The sequence below is a fragment of the Sciurus carolinensis genome, chromosome 4, assembly GCF_902686445.1.
Source record: "Sciurus carolinensis chromosome 4, mSciCar1.2, whole genome shotgun sequence".
Lineage (NCBI taxonomy): Eukaryota > Metazoa > Chordata > Mammalia > Rodentia > Sciuridae > Sciurus > Sciurus carolinensis.
This window is the reverse complement of record NC_062216.1, coordinates 129,287,995-129,308,752: the sequence shown is the minus strand read 5'-3', so window position 1 is coordinate 129,308,752 and position 20,758 is coordinate 129,287,995. Positions and strand designations below refer to the sequence as shown.

The following is a 20,758-nucleotide window of genomic DNA, read 5'->3' as shown; positions in this document are numbered from 1 at the left end:
TCCTCCTGCCTCAGCCTCCCAAGCGGTGGGGATTGCAGGTGTGTACCACCACGCCTGGTTCCCCTCCTCTTAAAAACACTCTGATTAGATTTAGGAAGCATCCAGATAATCCAGGATAATTTCCCCATTTCAAAATTCATTTTTTTCATCATATCTGCAAAGTCCCTTTTACCTTCAAGGAAACAAGGTAAGATAACTGAAGTCCACAGTATGACGCTGTAGACATCTTTGGGGGCTGTTATGCAGACAGTCACACTACCCTCAACTGCTTCTCTGTATCAGAACCAGCTCCTCACTAACACACATTTTCTACCCCTTTGTGCAATTAGTCATTAAGGATTAATCATCAATAGGAATAACTTTTTAAAATCCTATGGAATAAATTATTTTCCATTATCCCACTCTGACTTATTACAAAAATATTAACTTTTTTCCTTTTTTTCAACATTTGCCTTTTTATGACACAGGCATTTACATCCAAAACACAGCTCCCCGAAGATCCACACACAGTGAAACACTCCTCTTTCCTTCATTCACACTATTTTGCTCTGTTCACCTTTACCGAGCTACAACTCCGCTATTGACACCACTACCCACTGTTTATAAACGCACCATTAATGAAACTTCATTCTAACACAATTCTCTATTCCAATCCTCCCTGGGGAAATGCCTCCCTCTTTTCTATAGGATTTCCTTTTTCTTTGTAATACATCTTTGCTATTTACTTTTCAACCCTATTCTTTATTAAACACATCCATGTTCTTCATTATTTCCTCAGATCTCATAATATATAACATCACTATTAATTCTAAACCCCATTTTAAATTTCACCATGTTCCTATGCTACGTTATATTTTTGATGTTATATGCTTTTCCATTAAAAATCCTTCAAGTCTTTCTTTAAAATTCAGTGTAAAACAGGTAAAATTTCCACACAGGAAAATTTGGAGGTACCACGAGTAGTTTGAGTTCATCACGCTGTTTTAGTAATGTCAATTTTTGATCCTTACACTTTTATTTTATAAAAACACAGTTTTGCAATTTCTCTGTACAACCCATTCTATTCTTTAACAGCCTACGTTCTCCCATACAATGGTTCTTCTCAATACTGTATTATTAAATCAGATTTTAGTTAGAAGTGGAGAAGTTTTAAAGGTGAGCCATTATGTTCCCAAAGAAAGTCTCTTGGAACTCATTTTCCATCTCAGCAATATCCCTGGAGAAACTTCCTCAGAAATGGAAATGTTGATTTATGATGTTAATACTCAAATGCTGTTTTCAGATTCTTTGTTTGGAGAGATTAATTCTTAAACATCAAAAGATAATTCAGATATGAGATCCTGCATGTCTGAGAATACAGGGCAACAAGGGACCTCCAGAGCAAACCTGAGGCTGGAAAGGACAGTAGAAGTTAGACCAGGACATCCCAAACTCCCCTCATTGGTTAAGGAAATTCCTCCTTCTTTACTTCGTGAAGCCGGATCCAAAATGGAAAAAGGCATCCTCTATAGAGAAGGCTGTCAATACTGAAGGGCTCAATCACTGAGCAAAGTCCAGGCATGCTTTTCTTCCCAAATGGCCAAAAACGGTGTAGAAGCTCCTCTTTGACATCCAAGGGCCTAAAACAATATGTGTCTTCTAGGTCTATACCACATCTCAGAGTGTACTGTTCAAACCTGCTGGCATCAGGTTAAGTCACAGGTTACAGCAGCCGAGTGACGGCACACATAGAAAGATGCTTTTCGAAAGATCTTTAACAGCCACGTTTTGTATCACTTCCCTAAGCTGAATCATGTTCTCAGCCCTCGCTCCAGGCAAGGAGGACACGGAAAACGAGCAGGCGACAGAATCACAGATCGCACTCTTGGAGCGTGGGTGTGAGAAACCGTTTCCAGGGAGAAAATGAAAAACATACTGATGCACCCAAAATATGCACATGAGCAGGGATTCCATTGGGGACTTGGGAAGGCTGGCAAGAGCTTCAGAATTTGGGTTCTCAAGGAAATGAGGTGGGTAAGGAATCCCCTCAAATGTCACTGTACCTTCTTACCATCTGAACAATACTGGGCAGAAGAAATATGGCATTTAAAAGGACGTCAAGAAACATTTTCTTCTTTATGATATTTTAAAAATTAAAATTAAGATGGCAAGGGCTTCTTCAATAGTGAAATTAAAGTACAGGCAGAGTGATGTGGGCTTACACCATCATCCATGGCTCAAATTTCCCCACAAAGCACCATGCTTGCAGTGGGTCTGCCTGACTCTACAGAGCCTGTATTTTTTCCCGGGCTTCCCACACCTAGAAGAGCATCACACCTTGCTAAGCTCAAAGTGCGAGCTCAATAAATGTTAGTGGGATAGGAAAAGGCTTCAAAGAAGCAAGTGAAAATTCGTGTCAGAGTGAAGCAAATTTGGGGGCGGGGGACAGGATCTTGGACTTCAGGCAGATTTTTTTTCCCCAAAGGCCACCTATATTTGATTGAAATTACAAACGCCTATTTATGTATTTACATAAACAGTCAGGCATATTTGCTTGTGTTTTTACAGATTGTTGCCAATTATTTTCAGACAATTTCCAAGAGCTAGTGATCAGAGTTACTATTCTTTTTATCATTACTGTTTTCCTCTGTGCTTAGTTTTTAAAATCTATCTTGAACCCAGATGACCCCACTGTGTGCATAACAACTGTTACTGGAGGTTCCTCAGAAATTTATTCCAAAATTTACTCTCAGTAAATCACTGTTAATGTCTGGTTAGGTTATGTCCAACTCCCTATAATTAGAGGCTCCACGAAGAAAAATCAGCTGCCACAATTCTTTTATCTGCCTCTCCATCAGTATTGTGCCATGATTTTGGCAGCTCTGGAGAAAAGATCTGAAAAATTTATACTGGGTGGAGGCAATTCAATCAAGTGTATTTTGTTTATTCTGGCCCTGTAATCATACTGTCATTCTAGAAGTTTCCTAAATGTTACAGACCCATTTTGTTACAATGATTTGTATGCCAGTTATTTAATTAAATAATTAGCAGACTATAGATACTTTGCTACTACATGTAGGAAGACAGAAATAGGCTAGCATTTCTATTAAGGCTAGCAATGAATCATTCATCCTAACCCCTAAATTATATAGTAAAGAATACATAAATAACAGCTTTACATTCATATTTGTTGTAGTCTGTTAAAATGCATGGAACAGATATTGAAATACTGCTGCAGAGTAAAATTAGCTCAATTAATTTTGAGGTTCTTTTTCTAAATGATAAATTGTTTATAAGTATGCTGGAGAACAAAAGTACTACAGAAAAATATGTATAACGAATAAAGCAGAGACTTACTGTTGAATAACAGCATTTTAAAACTTGAGTAATTAAAAAGACCATCATCAATCCATCCGAGTCTCTCTTAGATGTTCCAGAAGCTTTAACTTGATCCTGGCAGCACATGATATTCAACATCCAAATAACTATCAAATTGTAAATAACTATCAAATGTTTGGACTAAACATGGTAAGAGTTTTAAAACCAGAAAGCATTACAAGCAATGGTATTCCTAGGGAGTTTATTTTATTTTATTTTATTTTATTTTTTGCCATGAGACTAGCAATAATATCGCTAATGCGGGCTTCTCCTTCATTCAGACTCCTGCACTGATAATGACGTGAAGCAAAGCTTTGTATCACCCAAGACAGATATCTACAGAAAACAAACTTTCCTTGTTACATGCTTCTGAGATTTTCAGGCTGCACAAAGAAGCCTAAGCTTCACCAGGTGAAGGCTGGTGATTTTGCAATTTTATCAAGTAAATAGCCATTGTGGTTGAAATTAGGTCTCTCTTAATCTAAAGCATAAAGAGAGTTTATAGATGAATATCTGGGTGTTTGCAAGGACTTTCTTGGTACTTGGTCTCTTCTATTCAGTCATTCATCTGCAGAGTGGTTAGGCAACAGGGATGTCCGTGGTGTTGGCTCTCTCTAGTCAGCCCTAGGCCTGAGGGCCGGAGCACTCTTCTGTCTATTCCCACCACCAGCATGAACGCTTGAGGGGCTCTGTGAATGCTTGCCATTCACTTATGTTGAAATCCACTTCAAAATGCAATGGATGTTGGTACACAATGCAGAGGTAATGAAAGAGAAGGCACACTTAAGTTTATCTGGGAGAATAAAAAGGAAGTATCCTGTGAACAGATGGTAAGGAACAACAGGAATATAGAGTTTGGGGGAAGAAAATGAACCAAGAATTTCTTGATAGAAGATACAGCACAAAGGAAAGCACAAATACTTTGGTCTGGCAATTCAAATTGTTGCACCACCAGTAGAACACCAAAACTTATGCTGTGTGTATGTATGAATATGTAACAATGAATTCCACTAATATTTGTAATTATAAGGCACCAATAAAATTGTTTAATAAAATTTTAAATTGAAACAAGTTATAGTAGAAATTTCATTGATTAAATTTAGTAGAGTCCTTTCTGTTATACTAGTCCAATGTGGAACTGACTGATGTTGGCCGCATTACAGCTAAGGGGCTGAAAGCTTGGATTCTGGAAGCTGAATAAAAAGGTTTGGGGTTGATCTCAAAGAAGATGAGAGTAGAACAGAAAATTCTAGAGGCTAGGAAGAGGAGGATAGAGTGAAGCTGGATAAAAGGTACCGAAATACAGGCAGAAAGGAGGAAAGGGAGGAATAACTTAGAAACGGTGACTACAGTAGGATTACTACAACTCACAACAACCTATTACATATTTAATGAAGAACTTGAAGACAGCAATTTATAGGGTCCAAATACGAAGAAACAATAAATGTACAAGGAGATGGAAAGGCTAAATTTCCCTGGTTTAATCATTATACATTATATACATGTTCTGAATTATCATGCTCTATCCATAAATATGTAAATTGTACAATTATTATGTGTCAACCAAAAAAAAAAAAAAAAAAAAAAGGAGGCTTGAATTCTGGCTCTGTCACTTGCCAGCTCTGTGATTTGGGCAAGCTGCTCAACTGCTCAGTGCTTCAATTCCCCCAGGTATAAAATGAGGATTATGATAATAATGCCTTGTGGGACTGTTGTACAGATTCAGTGAGTTAATATGTATAAAGCACTTATATAGTTTCTGGCATGATATACAGGTATTGACTATTGTATGGTAAGGCAGAACGGATTAGGTCTCTATATTCCAGACTTTTTCAGCTTCTTTATTAATAACTTGGATGAGGGAATTAAAACTATTCTGAGTTACTGGAATGGGGGAACTTGCTTCCAGAGCAGTGTATGTATAGAACAGATATGGAAAGAGTAAATTTAATTAATTATCAGTTCTGCATGAATCAACAGTGGTCACAGCTGCTAAAGAAGCCAACAGGTCGCACTGATGCAGTTTTAGTCTCTAGAGAGAACAATGGTAGTAGAAATGTTCTTCTGCCTTCCTCTGCACAGGCCAGCTCAGGGCACAGTAAGAAGAGCACCACCATGAGAAGGCATCTGATCCCACAGTGATGGCAGTGTGGACCCAGCGACACCCATGGTCTGCAGTCTAGGACTCAGGTTCAGATCCTGGTCCTACTCCTCCCTGGCCCATGACCTTAGAGCCTTTGTTGCCTCTGGTGTCCAAGTAAGACAACAACGTTCCGCCTTCACTGTGAAATCACAGCATTAAACACAATGAACTTTTTATAATTGTCAAAATGAATATATAATTTTTTGCTGATATCTATGTATACCATTTAAAGGCATTAAATTCATTAGATATGCCAACATCAACACTATTCCAGAACTTTTTCATTGCACTCAACAGAAACTCTGCTACCACTGTGCCAGGGACTCCCTGGGTCCCTCTTCCCCAGCCCCTGATGACCTCAAATCTACTTTTTGCCTCTAGGGATTTCCCTATTCTAGATATTTCCCAACACAAATTTCTTGACAACTAAAAATGTGTGAGGATGGAATGGGAGGAGGAGGTGATGTCCACGGTCACCAGAGTTGTTCAGGTCAAGGAGAAAGCATTTTCCAAAAAATGACATGGTGGGGAGTCATTGGAGTAAATGACTGAAAAGGGCCTCCCAGATTTGGCAGTTTGACGATAAATTCCACAGTACCCTCCATGTGTGCCACAGGTTCCTTCTGGCCCCACTTTATCTCAAATGAAACTGAGGCAAGAGCCCTTCAATAAGTAGCCCAAGGTCATTCACTGAGTCACAGAGAGAGCTATGCATAGAACTGAAGTCTCCTGACGCGCAGCCCTGCCCTGCATTCCACCATCTGATGGGGCTGCTCTCTGTGACCTACTTGTCCTACAGTTCGTGTATTTTTCCTCCCCAAATCCCTCAGGGCTTTGTTTGAAGGCTGTGTAAAATATCTTAAATGAAAAGTGATTTGATAACATCAAATTCTTAACTTTATTACCATGATGATAAAAGCTGTTAGAAGATGAATTTGCAAGCATGAAACCACTTTGATTAACCATCAGAAAACAGACCCTCAAATTCACATTTTAAGTAATGTATGGTGTTTAGATGTCAGACTGAGAAAGGATGCTGGAATGAATTTCAAACATATTCCACAGCATCCTAGAGAAGCCCAGCAAATGCTGCTTTTTTAAAAAGTACAGATTTGGAGACCAAACAGAGCCTTCAAATCTGATGTAATCTCTCTTAATATGGAACCAGACACAAATGTACATGGAAAAGGCTCAATTTGGATAAGATTCCAGATTCACTGTTTTGTTTTTTAAGACTCAGGATATGTCATTGAACTCAGTGTCTAAAGAGAAAGCCAATATGTTCCTTTTAAAAATAGCTACAGAATTATCCCTTCTGTAATGATAGATTATAATATTTTTCAGAGTAAACAGAAAACAAAAATAAGTAATTAAAACTTTTCCAAATACAAAACATATTATTAAGTAATTCACTCAGAAGTCATCAAAATTTTCCTATGTAATTAATTCAAAATTCAGTTTCCATCTTTATATGCACATTATTTCTTAGAATTTGTATCATAAGTGGTCCACAAGTAAAGAGGAAGTTCTTTTTTTGGTAATTTGTCCTATGAAGAGCTGAAAAAAAAAAAAAGCCAGGTATGGTGGTGCACACCTGCAACCCCAGCTACTTGGGAGGCTGGGGCAAGAGGATCACAAGTTTGAAGGTAGTCTCAGCAACTTAGAGAGACCCAGTCTCAAAATAAAAAATAAAAAGGACTGAGGATGCAGCACATTTGAAAAGTGCCCCTGAGCTCAGTCCCCAACACTACACAAACACACACACACACACACACACACACACACAAAGAAAAAACTGAAAACAAAACCAAAAACAACCTTAGATGCCAATGGTACAATTAAATCCAACACATAAACATATTACAAGAAATGTGTTTTTAGAGCTTCACCTGTTTTCAAGCTAAATCTGTTTTTATAATGCAAAGACATTGTAAAAATAGACTACAATTGACCACTTTTCACTACGTTGTATAAATGCACACCTGAGTATAAATATACATTTGTTTCTTTTCCTGAGAAGAAACTTTTTAGTTTGAGTCCATCTCATTTATTGATTCTTGATTTTACTTCTTGCATTTTAGGGGTCTTGTTAAGGAAGTCAGATCCTAGGCCAACATGGTAAAGATCTAGGCCTAATCTATAAGGTGATACAGACTGGGAGAAAATCTTTACTACATGGCACCTCAGATAAAGCATTAATCTCTAGGATATATAAAGAACTCAAAAAACTTAACACTAAAAAAATCCAATCAATAAATGGCCTAAGGAACTGAACAGACACTTTACAGAATACAATCAATCAATAATTACATGAAAAAATGTTCAACATCTCTAGCAATTAGAGAAATACAAATCAGAACAACCCTAAGATTTCATCTCACTCCAATCAAAATGGCAATTATCAAGAATACAAGCAACAATAAATGTTAGTGAGGATGTGGGGAAAAAGGTACACTCAAACATTGCTGATGGGAATGCAAATTGGTGCAACCATTATGGAAAGCAGTATGGAGATTCCTCAGCAAACTTGGAATGGAACCATCATTTGACCCAGCTATACCACTCCTTGGATTATACCCAAAGAATTTAAAATCAGCATACTACAGTGGCATAATCATCAATGTTTATAGCAGCTCAACTCACAATAGCTAAACTATGGAAGCAATCTAGGTGTCCTTCAACAGATGAATGGATAAAGAAAATGTGGTTTATATGTACAGTGGAATATTACTCAGCTTTAAAGAAGAATGAAATGATGGCATTTGCAGGTAAATGGATGGAGGTGGAGAATATCAAGCTAAAATAAGCCAAACCCAAAAAACCAAAGGTTTTTTCTCTGACATACAGATGCTAATTCACAACAGGGAGAGGGGCACAGCACTAGGGAAGAATAGAGTTACTTTAGATTGGGTAGAGGGGAGTGAAGGGAGGGGAAGGGAGTAGGAAGGACAGTAGAGCGAAACAGACATTATTACCTCATGTACATGTATGACTGCATGACTGATGTAATCCTACAATTACAATCAGAAAAATGAGAAACCATACTTCATTTATGTATGATTTTATCAAAATGCATAAGTGCACTCTACTGTCCTGTATAACTAATTAGAACACATTTTGAAAATTAAAAATTTTTAAAAATAAAATAAAACAAAAAAATATGTACATGTGCATGCTCAGGTGTACATATCTAAGCCTGACGGTTATCTCACAGTACAAGAAATCTAGAGGCAGGCAGGCCAGGGCAGGGACAGCAACTCCTCGTGCTGGGAGGCTGACTCCTTTATGAGTACTCTGTGTATTTTTTTTTTTTTTTTTAGTGGTGCTGGGGATTGAACCCAGGGCTTCACACATGCTAGGAAAGCACTCCATCACTGAGCTACATCCCCACCCCATTTTATTTTACTGTATTTTATTTTACACAGGGCCTTGCTAAGTTGTTGAGACTAGGCTTGAAGTTCTGCAATTCTCCTGCCTCGGCCTGCTAAGTAGTTGCAATTACAGGCGGGCACCACTGCACCTGACTCGACTCTGCTCTTACCAACATGTGGACGCTTGTCTTCCTGCTTCTCACCTTGGAGGTGCGTTATGGTTTGGATATGAGGTGTCTCCCCAAAGCTCCGAGTTCATGCAGGAATATTCAGAGGTGACATGATTAGATTATGAGAGCTCTAGCCTAATCCGTCCATCCGATTTTGAACAGACTGGGTAGTAACTGTAGGCAGGCTGGGCATGGCTGCAGAAGGTGGTCACTGGGGGCATGCCCTGGAAGGGTGCATCCTCCCTGTGGCCTCTTTCCTTCTTTCTCTGCTTTCTGGCTGCCATGAGCTGAGTACAGTTCCTCTGTCATGTCATTCTACCAGGATGTTCTGCCTCCCTTTGGGCCTAGAATATGGACCAAACCTCTCAAACTATGAGCCCGAAATAAACTTTTTCTCTTCTCAGTTGTTCGTGTCAGGTATTTTGTTCTCAGCAATAAAAAGATATCAAACACAAGGCAGTTTTAGCCCTCTTGGCATCAGCCAACATCTTTTCTGCCAGGACAAACAGTGGAAGCAAGAGATAGTAGTACTTATATTAGGAAAGCAAAGGTTATCCCAGAACCTCTTCCATTGATGCTGCCTTGGACGCAGCTGTCCAGGACCTAAGGACAGAAGTCATCCTGCTCCATCCATCCTCTTTTATGTTTGAATTCCCCTACCATGTCATGCTTCACATATATCTCTAAATCTGGGGGTTCCACTTCCTTTCAGTCTTGAGTCACCTCCTCCTTTGCTTCCTCCCCTAATTCTGCCTTTGCTAAACTCTTTTCACCCCCTGTCTAAACTGGTGCAATAATCTCCAAATTGTTCAAATTGTTCATCATTTCTCCAGTTTGGGCTTATAATTCAGTCTATCTCCCACATTGCCAGCAGACTGGTCCTTCTAAAACATCCACATGACTGTCACTCCTCCACAGCACACAGAAGCCTAAACCCTTTAGCATGGTGTGAAGATGCAGTATATTATCTCACTCAATCCCAGGTCATCATTACTTTTTTTCAAGTACACAAGGCTCCTTACTTTTTCTCCAGTTTCCCAAGATACTTCAAATCTTAATGCTAGGACATGCTACTATTTTCCCCAAGATCCCTTTCTCTAGTTTTATCTGGAAGATTCTTACTCATTCTTTAAAATTCAACTCAATTTTCCTCTGTGAAGGCTTTTCTCTGCCTACTTCTTAATCCTTCAAGTGGATCCAGGCACTATACTGTTCGTGCACGCAGGTACCTCTAACATTCTGGCACTTGCTGCGTGTGCTTCAATCACTTATTGAAACAGTAAATTCCTTGAGGACAGAGGCAATGTCTTCCCATCACTGACCACTGATGCCTATGCATTAAAGTTGACAAATAAAAGCTTGCTGAATAAACAAGAAAGTGAATGACTGAAGAGGTGGCATTTTTATGGGAGAAATCTAGGAAACTGAAAAGGATAACACCATAAAAGAAAAGTGATAATCTACCGTGTGACAAAAAGATCTCTGTAGCTCCTAAAATGGTATTTCTTGTTTCATGGAGAAGTACTCACATATGTGAATTTTTCAAAATAACTGAAGTTTCACTTTTTAAGTTGAATAAAAACTAATGAAAATATTTTAAATACAATTGGCGAAAATCTTTCTGAAATGGATTACACATCGCCTTGCCTTTTAAGGACAGTATATTGAACCAAATTTAACCTTTTTTGATGACTCAGTGTCATCGTTATGAAACTCAATTACTGTTGAGGTAGGAGGACTGTCTGATCCTCCATTAAATGGCTCCAGACTGTTAACCATTTAGTTCTTTACTGATTTTTCTCTCTCTTGCACCATTAGGATTTTATCTAGCATCTTAAGTCACCGTAATTATACAAATCTTTAGAATGAGAGAATCATAAAACCATAGGATTTGAGAGTTCAAAGTAATCTTAGAGATCACTTAATCTATCAGTCTATCAAATTTTATAGACAAGAAAACTAAGCCCTAAGTGAGCGGTCCTTTTACAAGTGGTTGCTTTTAATTTTCTACTTTAATGACTTTCAGACTGTGCTGTGTAGAGCACTCCACTCGATTTGAGCTCAGGCCATTAGGTTCATTTTTCTTTAAAATGCTAAGGGTGAATTTGATTTCAAAATATATACTTCAGGCTAACCACACCATGAATGAAGTAATAACTTAAGATACATCTTATTCAGTGTCATAAGTATAACATTTATTTTATTTTACAACAGAATCTCTTTTTAGTTTTTGTGTATTCTATTGCTTTATTCATTAATAAAATCCAAATTATTTATTCATGCACGACATAAGCCTCCAATCAGAGAATAATCAGATGGTTCACTGATTAGTTGTTTCTTAGTTGTTAGCAATTTATAAGGCAAAGGAAGAAAAACACACATTTACTAGGTATGCAGGTGTAATCCTTACCAAAATAAAAGCAAAACCCAAAACGCTTAAGATAGGTAATGTTACCCTCATTTTGTAGGTGAAGAAACCAAGACAGAAAAAGTGGACAATTTAGCCCAGTCTTAATTTACTCAGGGGTAGAGGAAAAATGTAAACCCCGGCACCTGATATCACATGGTGGTTCAAGGAATTCATAATCTGTAAGAGGAGAAAAAGTACATTTTCTATTAATTCCATAGCAGTGTGATAAAAATCAACCATGGCAATGTGGGACCACAGAAGAGGAAGTACTGAGTTATACCTGCAAAGGTGAGAGAATGTTCCGTGTTGATATTTGAGGTAAATTTTAATAGTAGTAAAAACACCAACAGTAGTAGAAAACACTTTCATAAGAGCCATTGTGGATTAAATATGGGCGATCTTATTGATATTCTCACAACAACCTTAGTTAAGTCCCCCGTCTACAACAGAAGCTGAGGCAGACAGGCTGAAGTCACAATTCCAAGACCACACCATGACAAAAAGGCTGGTTCTAGGGTTCTTTCTAAAACCACTGTGCTATGCTGATTTCTAGAAATGAAAAAGTTGAAGGTGTCCCCAAGTGAGGGGGGTGTGACAGGAGAAAAATCATCAAGGTACATGGGAAAAAGTAACCTGAGGTGACTGGAGCCAGCAGTGAGGAAGTTCAGACACTGAGATCGGACCGGGCGACTGCTACCCTACATAAAAGCCCAACCCTGGCTACTCACTGCATTTAGGAGAAATACAAACCCTGGCTACTCTCTCTCCAGTGTCAACATTATGTCCCCTCTCCACAGTTCTTCTGCCTTGCTGGCCTCCCGTCCCTAAAACTCACCAAACTCTTTCTGGCCTCAGAAGCTTTGTACAGGTGACACTCTATTCTGAAATATTCTTCCCCTCACTTTTACCTACCTGACTCTAGCTATCCTCTCATCTAGACCTAACTATGATTTACTCAGCTCTTTAAAATTCCCCCACCATATTACAATCGCTCAGAACAGTGCCCTCAGCTCTTGCTTCACAGTATTGCCTGCTTTGGCATCACGGTGACTTTGTGACTATAGACTACATGTCCCAACAAGGCAGGGCCAGTATCTGGCAGTGGTGGCTATTTTTCTGCTGTTTTTCCCCCATGACTGTGACATAACCCAATAGCAAAAGTTGAAGCTAGAATTGGAAGAGTCTGGCCTTTATCCTACAGACAATAAGAAGGCAGAAAAAATTAACCAAGAAAAACGACAAGATCTGATAGAAGTTCACATACAGTGAAATAAAACCTAGCATTCTGTGGATGATGGAAGAGATAAAGACCAAGGCTGAAAGAACAACTGAGGATCATTTCAACAACCCAGATGGCAGCTGGAACTATGGTAGTGGTGGAGGAGTGAATTCAAGAGATTACTCAGGTGGTGTGGCCAAATTTGTTCATTTGATGAGTGTGTGTTGGTATAAGCCTGCTTTGTATTCTCCATGAACTAGTATCCACTCAGATGTATAAAACGAAGAATCAAAAAGTAAACTCATAGAGAAAACTATCTGATTCTCCCTAAGAGGAAAAGTTCAAGAAATAAAGACTGATAAGTCGGGAGGTGTGGGGGAAGGGGATAAATAACAGAATGAATCAAACAACATTACCCTATGTAAATTTATGATTACACAAATGGTATGCCTTTACGCCATGTACAAACAGAGAAACAACATGTATCCCATTTGTTTACAATAAAAAAAAAGACTGATAAGTCCTCACCTTTAGATCCAAAGAGGAAAGAATAAGCACTTTTCAGGGAAAATGTTCCCTTTTCAAGGAAAAGATTGATACTACCTGCACGGAGAAGCTGCCTGACAATGGAATGAGGATATGAAAGCATGCTTGTTAAGGGACTTTGTTGGGTTTTACTAAGAAAAGATAAGCCAGGTGTTTTAGTCAGCTTTTCATTGCTGTGACCAAAATACCTGACAAGAACAATTTTTAGAAGAGAAGTTTATTTTGGATCCCCATTTCAGAGGCTGGGTCCATGGTTGGCCGCCTCCACAGCTCTGAGACTGAGGTGAGGAAGAACATCATGGTAGAGGGGCGTGGCAGACAAAAACAGCTCAGAACATGGCAACCAGGAAGCAGAAAGAGAGAGAGCTCAGCTCACCAAGGACAAAACATAAACCCCCTCAAGGCACACCCTCAGTGATCTACTTCCTCTAGCCACACCCAACCTGCCTACTGTAGCCAGCTAGTTAATCCATTCAGGTGAATTAATCTATCACTTAGGCTACAGGTCTCATACTTTAATCATTTCCGCTCTGAAAGCTCTTGCATTGTCTCACAAATGAGCTTTTGAGAGACACCTCATATCTAAACCATAACATCAGGGAAAGGCTAAGAAAAAAGAAAAAGATTTAGGGAGCAAAAGTGTGACCTTATTTCTATAAAGTGTAAAAAAGAAATCGAATGGAAGGAGATGGTGAGCCCTGAAGATAAGCGAGGAAAAGGATTGAAGGATAACAGAAGAAGACCATGAATGGACACAGCCCTTGGCAGGAAGCAGTGCCACATGAGCACACGGTGACTGAACAGGCGTGGCTGCTAGTGGTTGCTCTGGACACTGCAGATTCCGTTCCTGCATTTAATTTGCCTTCATAAGGTTTAAACAGAGGAAAGCTAAGAATCCATAATCTTTGTCTTAGATTTTTAAAGCAACATCTTTTTCTTAAAAACGGAAGCTTCTTGGTAACCGTTCTCCCTAATTTCCTGCGTTTGCGTAAAATCTAAAGGTCACTTTAAATATAAAGTTCATCTTATCAAGAGCATCTGGGAGTCAATACAGTAAGTCTATTTTAGTCTCCTATTTAGCAGTAGTAAAACGTGTACTCAGAGTAGATGGCACCAGGGAGCTGCCATCTTCACACCTCCTAACAGCACTGTTGTTTCCTCTCGCATATGTCACAACGAGAGAGCCAAACTCCAAACTCCTGCTTCCCCAAGTCACTTAAAAATCATGTCTTGGGTGCTGTCAGGCTGTGAGAGACCACCCCCACTTTTATCTACACCCCCAGGGTTTGGGAACGGGACAGGGAGATGATGGATAGAGAATGTGGATCCGTTTTGACGGAGGTATGCTGGTGTGCTAAAGTTAACAGAAGAGGTGTACGTGACATAATTGGTGATACATATTTGGTCTCAGTCCCCGGTTCCGGGTAGATCTTCTAAAACCCTTGTAATTCCCTGATTACTAGGGGTGAGAGGAGCCTGTTCTGCTGTTCTTAGTAAGTCCCTTTCAGCCTCACCTGAGTCTGTGCTAATGAGGTGCCTCTTGGAGGACGGGGGTAGGTTATCAAAGGTCCCAGGTGATTAAAGGTTGGCACTTTCTGTACCACCAGCTCCAGAGAGGCTATCTTGTCCAAAGCATATTTCCCAGCTGGCTATTCCTGGGTTGGATCTTTATAATAAACTGGCATAGTAAGTAAAGGGTTTCTGTGAGGCCGTCTAGCAAATGCTAGAAGGGTTATGAGAACCTCTGACTTGGTGCAGGTTGGTCAAATGGGAACTCAGGATATGAGACTGGTGTCCAAAGGGGACAGCCTTGTGGGATTGAGCTCTTTAATTCCCAGATTCTGATGCTAACTCTAGGTAGTGCTGGAATTGAATTCAAATGAAGGATACCAGCTGGTGTCCAAAGAGAATTCAAGAACACACATTTGGAGCCAGAAGTGTTGTGAGAATGGTGAAAAAGTTTTCCGTTTAGCAAATAATATACATTTAGTTCTTTTTATCTGGAGGAATGTCCTTCTTGATTGGTATTGAGGATACTCGGAATTCCAGTCTCATGGGAGGCAGCCCCATCAGGGGAGGCAGCTTTTACAAAACTTGGTACCAAGTGTGGAGCGAGGGCACCACCTGCTAGTCAGGACAGTGGGCAGGAGAGGGTGCCCTGTTTGCCTGCAATGCAAGCTCAGGTCACGGACATTCTGAAACCAGCTCCTGGTCTGGGGCAGGAAGCTCCAGAGAAGCACCTGATTCTCATAGTGACTGGCTGTGTTGCTGGGCTTCCACCTCACAGGAAAATACTCCCTATTTCTTGGCCTTTTTATTTCATCCTATTTCATTTTCTTCAGGGCATGTTCCATTTCTGCCTTATTTACTATATACATTCAATTTTTCTCTCTTACTGAGCAGTTTTTGTTTGTAACAGGCTCATTTCTCTGTGTCTATTCCTGCTTCCCTTTCCATTGCTCACCTCCTCCCCAAACTATTTTTCTAGTAGTTGGAAATTTCATTTTATTGTGGTCAGAATTCCTTCTTAACAAAATTTTGTCAACAAAATTTTGTTAAGGACCATGTGCCTATGTGCTGTTGACTATAGGTACAGTGCGTACCGCCAATCTCCAGAGCTAATTCACCTTCCTCGAAACTTCCTGCCTTCTGATTAGTGACTCCCCTTTTCCTCAGTCACTGGTAACCACCACCATTTCACTCTTTCAGTCCATGACCTTGACAGTTGCAGATCCTTCCTTTCTGTGACTGGCTTATTTTCAATTAGCATAATGTCCTCAAAATTCATCCAAACTGTCACAATTGCAGAATTTCCTTCTTTTCATCAAGGCTGCATAGTGTTCTATCACATGGCTATACCATATTTTCTTCTGTTTGTTTTTGAGATGGGGTCTTGCTATGTTGCCCAGGCTGGTAGTGAACTCCTGGGCTCAAGCAATCTTCCTGCCTCAGCCTTCCGAGTAGCTGGGATTTCAGGTATGTGCCACCATGCCTGGCATATACCGTATTTTCTTTATCTATTCTACAATCTACATTTAGGTTGTTTCCACATCTCGGCTATTGTGAATATTGCAGCAATGAACTTAGAAATACTAATATCTTTTCACAATCCCAATTTCAAGTATTAATCCTGAAGTCAACACTCAGAAGTGGGATTACTGGATCATATGGCAAGTCTTTTAAGTTTTTGAGGAATCTCCACTGTCTCCCATAATGGCTGCACCATTTTGTACACCCACCAACAGTATGCAAGGGTTCCAATTTCTCCACATCCTTGCCAACACTTGTCTTTTTTTTTTTTTCTTTTCACAATAGCTATCCTGACATGTGAGGTGATATCTCATTATGATTTTGATTTGCATTTCTCTGACAATTTATGATACTGAGCAATGGGTTATATATCTGTCAGTCATTTCTATGTCTACTTTGGAGAGATGTCTATTCAAATACTTAGCCCATTTTAAAATCAGGTTATTAGTTTGTTTTACTATTGAGTTGTAGGAGTTTTTACATATTTCTGGATATGAAGCCCTTATCAGACATATGCTTTGCAAACATTTCCTCTCAATCTGTGGGTTGCCTTTTTATTCTACTGAGTGTTCTGTTTGCTGTACAGAGTTCTTCAGTTTGATGCAGTCCACAGCAAGCTTCCTGAATGAGAGGTCTTCCACTATGCCCTCTCATTCTCCACTCAGCCTCAGAAAGTGGATTTCTAACTTCGGACTCCAAGACTGTACCTGTACTGTTTCCACATAGATCACTACCAACTGCAAATTGTCAAAAGCAATAACTCCTCGGCACCCTTCTTGATTACTTCCTTCTCCTTCATACACTCTCCATTTTCTTCTAACTTCCTCTTACCTGTGGGCCACTCTTCCTCCATGTCCTCTGGCTATGAGTTACATATAATCCTGTCAACATTTCTCTTCTCTGTGTGTTCCCAACATGCATTCTTTCTCTCTGCTTCAACTACAACTTGTGTGCCAATGATTCTCAGATCTGCACAGTGCTGCTCCTGAACCAAAGGCATCTTCTGGGTATCTTATTTATGAGTCCCTATAATTCAGCATGTTCAGAGCTGGACTACTGTTTTTCACATTCACTCAAATGTAACACCTTCCTTTTCCTCATCACTTACACTGTCACTAAACTCTAAAATGTCTTTTTCTAGAATAGTCCCTGTTTACTACTTCTATCAACACTACTTAGGCCCTCAAAGTTCCTCATCAGGACTAGTAGATGGTTAATTAAAGGAAACGAGAATCAGACTAATTGAATTCCAGCTTTTTTTTTTTAACTTAATGGCTGTGCTTTGGGTAAGTTATTTAACTTCTTAAAGACTCAGTTTCCTCATCTGTTGATGGGACTAGTACTTAGAACTAGTGTATGAAATTTCATAACCTCAGTAAAATGTCATTCATAATGGCTGGCATGTGGCAGCTACTCAAAAGTTGTGATCCTCTTACCTCAATCTCTTAAGTTACTGAGATTACATGTGTGCACCATTGTGTCTGGCTGCTGCATTTTTAAAGAAAATGCTAATTCCTGGGTTAACCATCAGAGATTCTAATTTAATTGGCCAGTGGTGCACGTGTTTTAAAAGGCTGCTCTGGAGCAGTTATGTTAAGTGAGTTTTGCAAGCCTCTGGGATAGATTTGTACACAGGAGATAAGAAACATGGGAGACTCATCTGGCAGCTGGTACTTTTGATCGTTCCACAACAACTTGTCCTCTTTCTCTTCCTTCCAATCTACTCAGGTGGAAATATCCCTTTCTCCATTTGATGTGGGAGAAAATGCCCTAGCCTCCACTCGGGTAGATTCTGATTGTTCTTTTTGTGATTGGTTTAGGTATAGGCAAAAGAAACTCATCCTAAACAAAGATACATAGGGGGAGGCTCACTGTGGAAAGTTGGAGAAAGGTTTCCTAGTCCCAAGGAAAACATACCAGGAAAGATATACTGTTTCTGCATCTGGACAATGCTGTGTCTGGCTATAATATCTAGAACTGTAGAAATCATACTGTACCCACAGAGGCAGAACTGAAGTCCAGGAAGGAGATGGGTTCTGGTGGATGCAATTGTCAGTCAGTGCATCAGACAACCCTGCTGTCAGTCTACCTGTGAATTCCTTCATGTATGAAAGTAAATTTTCTAACTGCTTATGATACTTTGAATAAGAATTCACTCTTTACCTATAGCAGATGGCATCTCAACTGATATGCAACTAAACCAAAGTCGGGGATCAAGGAGTACAGTCCAGAGAAGGTGATATTTGATGAGCGTCCTCAGCAAAGCATTCAAGAGGCAGAAGAAGTGAATTAAAAGATAGGATATGAAAGTATGAGATGTTCTTGAAACTACATAGCTCAGATGGCTACTGTAAAGCCTTTAAGCAGGGAGGGAGTAAGGATGGAGAGGTGGCAGACTGGGTCAGATTTTGAGGACCCTCCTATGCTGTGGTGGATTAAATATAGCCACAAATCCTTTGCAGCTCCTCCTAACAGGAGGAGTCTGTCAACATGCCATGCATCTGGCTGGCTTTGTGACTTGCTTTGACCAATAGAATACACAAAGAAGTTATGTTATTTCTAATTCCAGAGCTGAGGACTGCCTCTCTTGAATTCTGCCTGGAGGCTACCATGCTGTGAGGAAGCCCACTGAAGCATGACAGGATAGGTGGAGAACAGAGGCACCCCATCAACAGTCAGTGCCACCCGATAGACAGTGAGGGAGAGGTCATCTTAGACCATGCAGCTATCTCTGCCATGACAGGGCTGTGTGTGAGCCCAGAGAACCTAAAGTACTAAGAAATATTACACACCGCTGCTTCATAAACAGGGTTGAGAAGTAACCAGGAACTGAACTAAGACAGTGGCAGCAAGAAGACCCAGAAAAGTCAACATAGAAGTAAGTAAATCCACATGATGGTGAATACAGGTTAAAGAGTGTAAAGGGGGAAAATGAATTAAGAACCGCTCAAAGTTTTCTGGGTTAGTTAAACACAGGAACGACGGCACCAATCACTAAAAGAGAGATTATAGGAGGAAGAGGAGGTTGGAGGTAACTGGGAAACATCCAAGTGGAGATATACAGCAAGGAGTTTTGAATATTCAATTAATGTTTGAAACATAAATTACTATGACTGGTCTGGGGGAATACTGAAGTGTTGCAGTCCAAGGAATCATCTTCATTTGGTATATATGGAAAAATTTGAGTGCCTTCTACATCAAGTAAAGTTTTAAAAAATTTTTATTGTTATGTTCTAATTATATTTAATAACTGGATTCATTGTGATATACTTATAAATGCATATAGCATAAATTCATCTCCTTCATTCCCTCATACCTCCCCTTTCCCTCTCCTCTTCCCTCCCTGGTCTCTTTCCTCTACTTTACTGGTCTCTCTTCTATTTTCATGAGGTCCCTTTTCTTTCCTTTCTTCTCTCAAGCTCCCATATATGAAAGAAAACATTGGTGCCTTTAGAGTTTGGCTTATCTCACTTAGAATGATCTCTGGTTCCATTCACTCTCCTGCAAATGACACAATTTTTGTTGTTCTTTATGGCTAACTAAAAGTTCACTGTGCATATATACTACATTTTCTGTCTCTATCCATTTGTTGAGGGACACCTAGACTGGTTCCATAACTTGGCCATGGCAAACTGTGCTGCTGTAAACACAGGTTTGCATGCACAGTTATAGTATGCTGACTTTATTCTTTAGGATAAATACCAAAGAGTAGTAGAACTGAGTCACATGGTGGTTCTATGCCGAGGCCCTTGAGGAACCTCCATACTGATCTCCATAGTGACTAAACTAATTTTCAATCCCACCAAGAGTGTATTCTTGCCAGCATTTATTATTTTTATTATTTTTTGTATTGTTAATGATTGCCATTCTAACTGGAATAAGACAAAATCTTGGTGAAGTTTTTTTAAGTCAAGTAAAGTTTCAATGGTATGAATTCATTTTATCGACACTTCATCAGAATAGAAAGAAAAAGGAAATTTTAAGGTTCTGCGCAATCTGAAATGCTGATAAATCTGCACTAGGTTCAGCCTCTGTGCATTAATCTGTAATCTCAGAGCACACTTGTACTATGCAATGGTCCTACATGAAGACACTACTACACTTTCCAGTGCCTCCGGCAGGTAAGTTCTATGATACAAGTTCTCTCTGTTTCTGTCCTGCAGAAGGGGTTTCCACGTGCTAGAAAGAGTGGAGACTACATGCTAGAGAGACGAGTCTACCTCCAAGTTGCATATTTTGTCAAGTGGGCACAATATGTGATTTGCCAATGTAGTAAATTACACAGGCTACAGACAACATCAATATCCACAAGTAAATACTGGCTTACCTTTGATATTGGTTAAAATAGCAAGTAAATGGCTGGGAACCAATCTCATCTTTCCAGTACTGTTGCCAATTCATGACACTTTCCAAGTTCTTCTGATTTTCTCTCTTACAGGGAGGAATATAGGAGCACTAACAAAATAGAACACAGAAAGCATAGCTATTATTCTGCAGAATATTGAAATATAT

The 20,758-nt window shown here is 39.5% G+C and overlaps 1 protein-coding gene across 1 annotated transcript in view; it reads right to left on the bottom strand.

Moving 5' to 3' along the window:
- The window catches only part of Kcnmb4 (potassium calcium-activated channel subfamily M regulatory beta subunit 4), a 60,930-nt gene that overhangs the window by 9,867 nt on the left and 30,305 nt on the right, over positions 1 to 20,758 (bottom strand). The window contains exon 2 of the mRNA XM_047551767.1: positions 20,574 to 20,701. Coding sequence (XP_047407723.1) covers positions 20,574 to 20,701 — 128 coding nt within the window. The remainder of the gene's footprint in view (positions 1 to 20,573; positions 20,702 to 20,758) is intronic.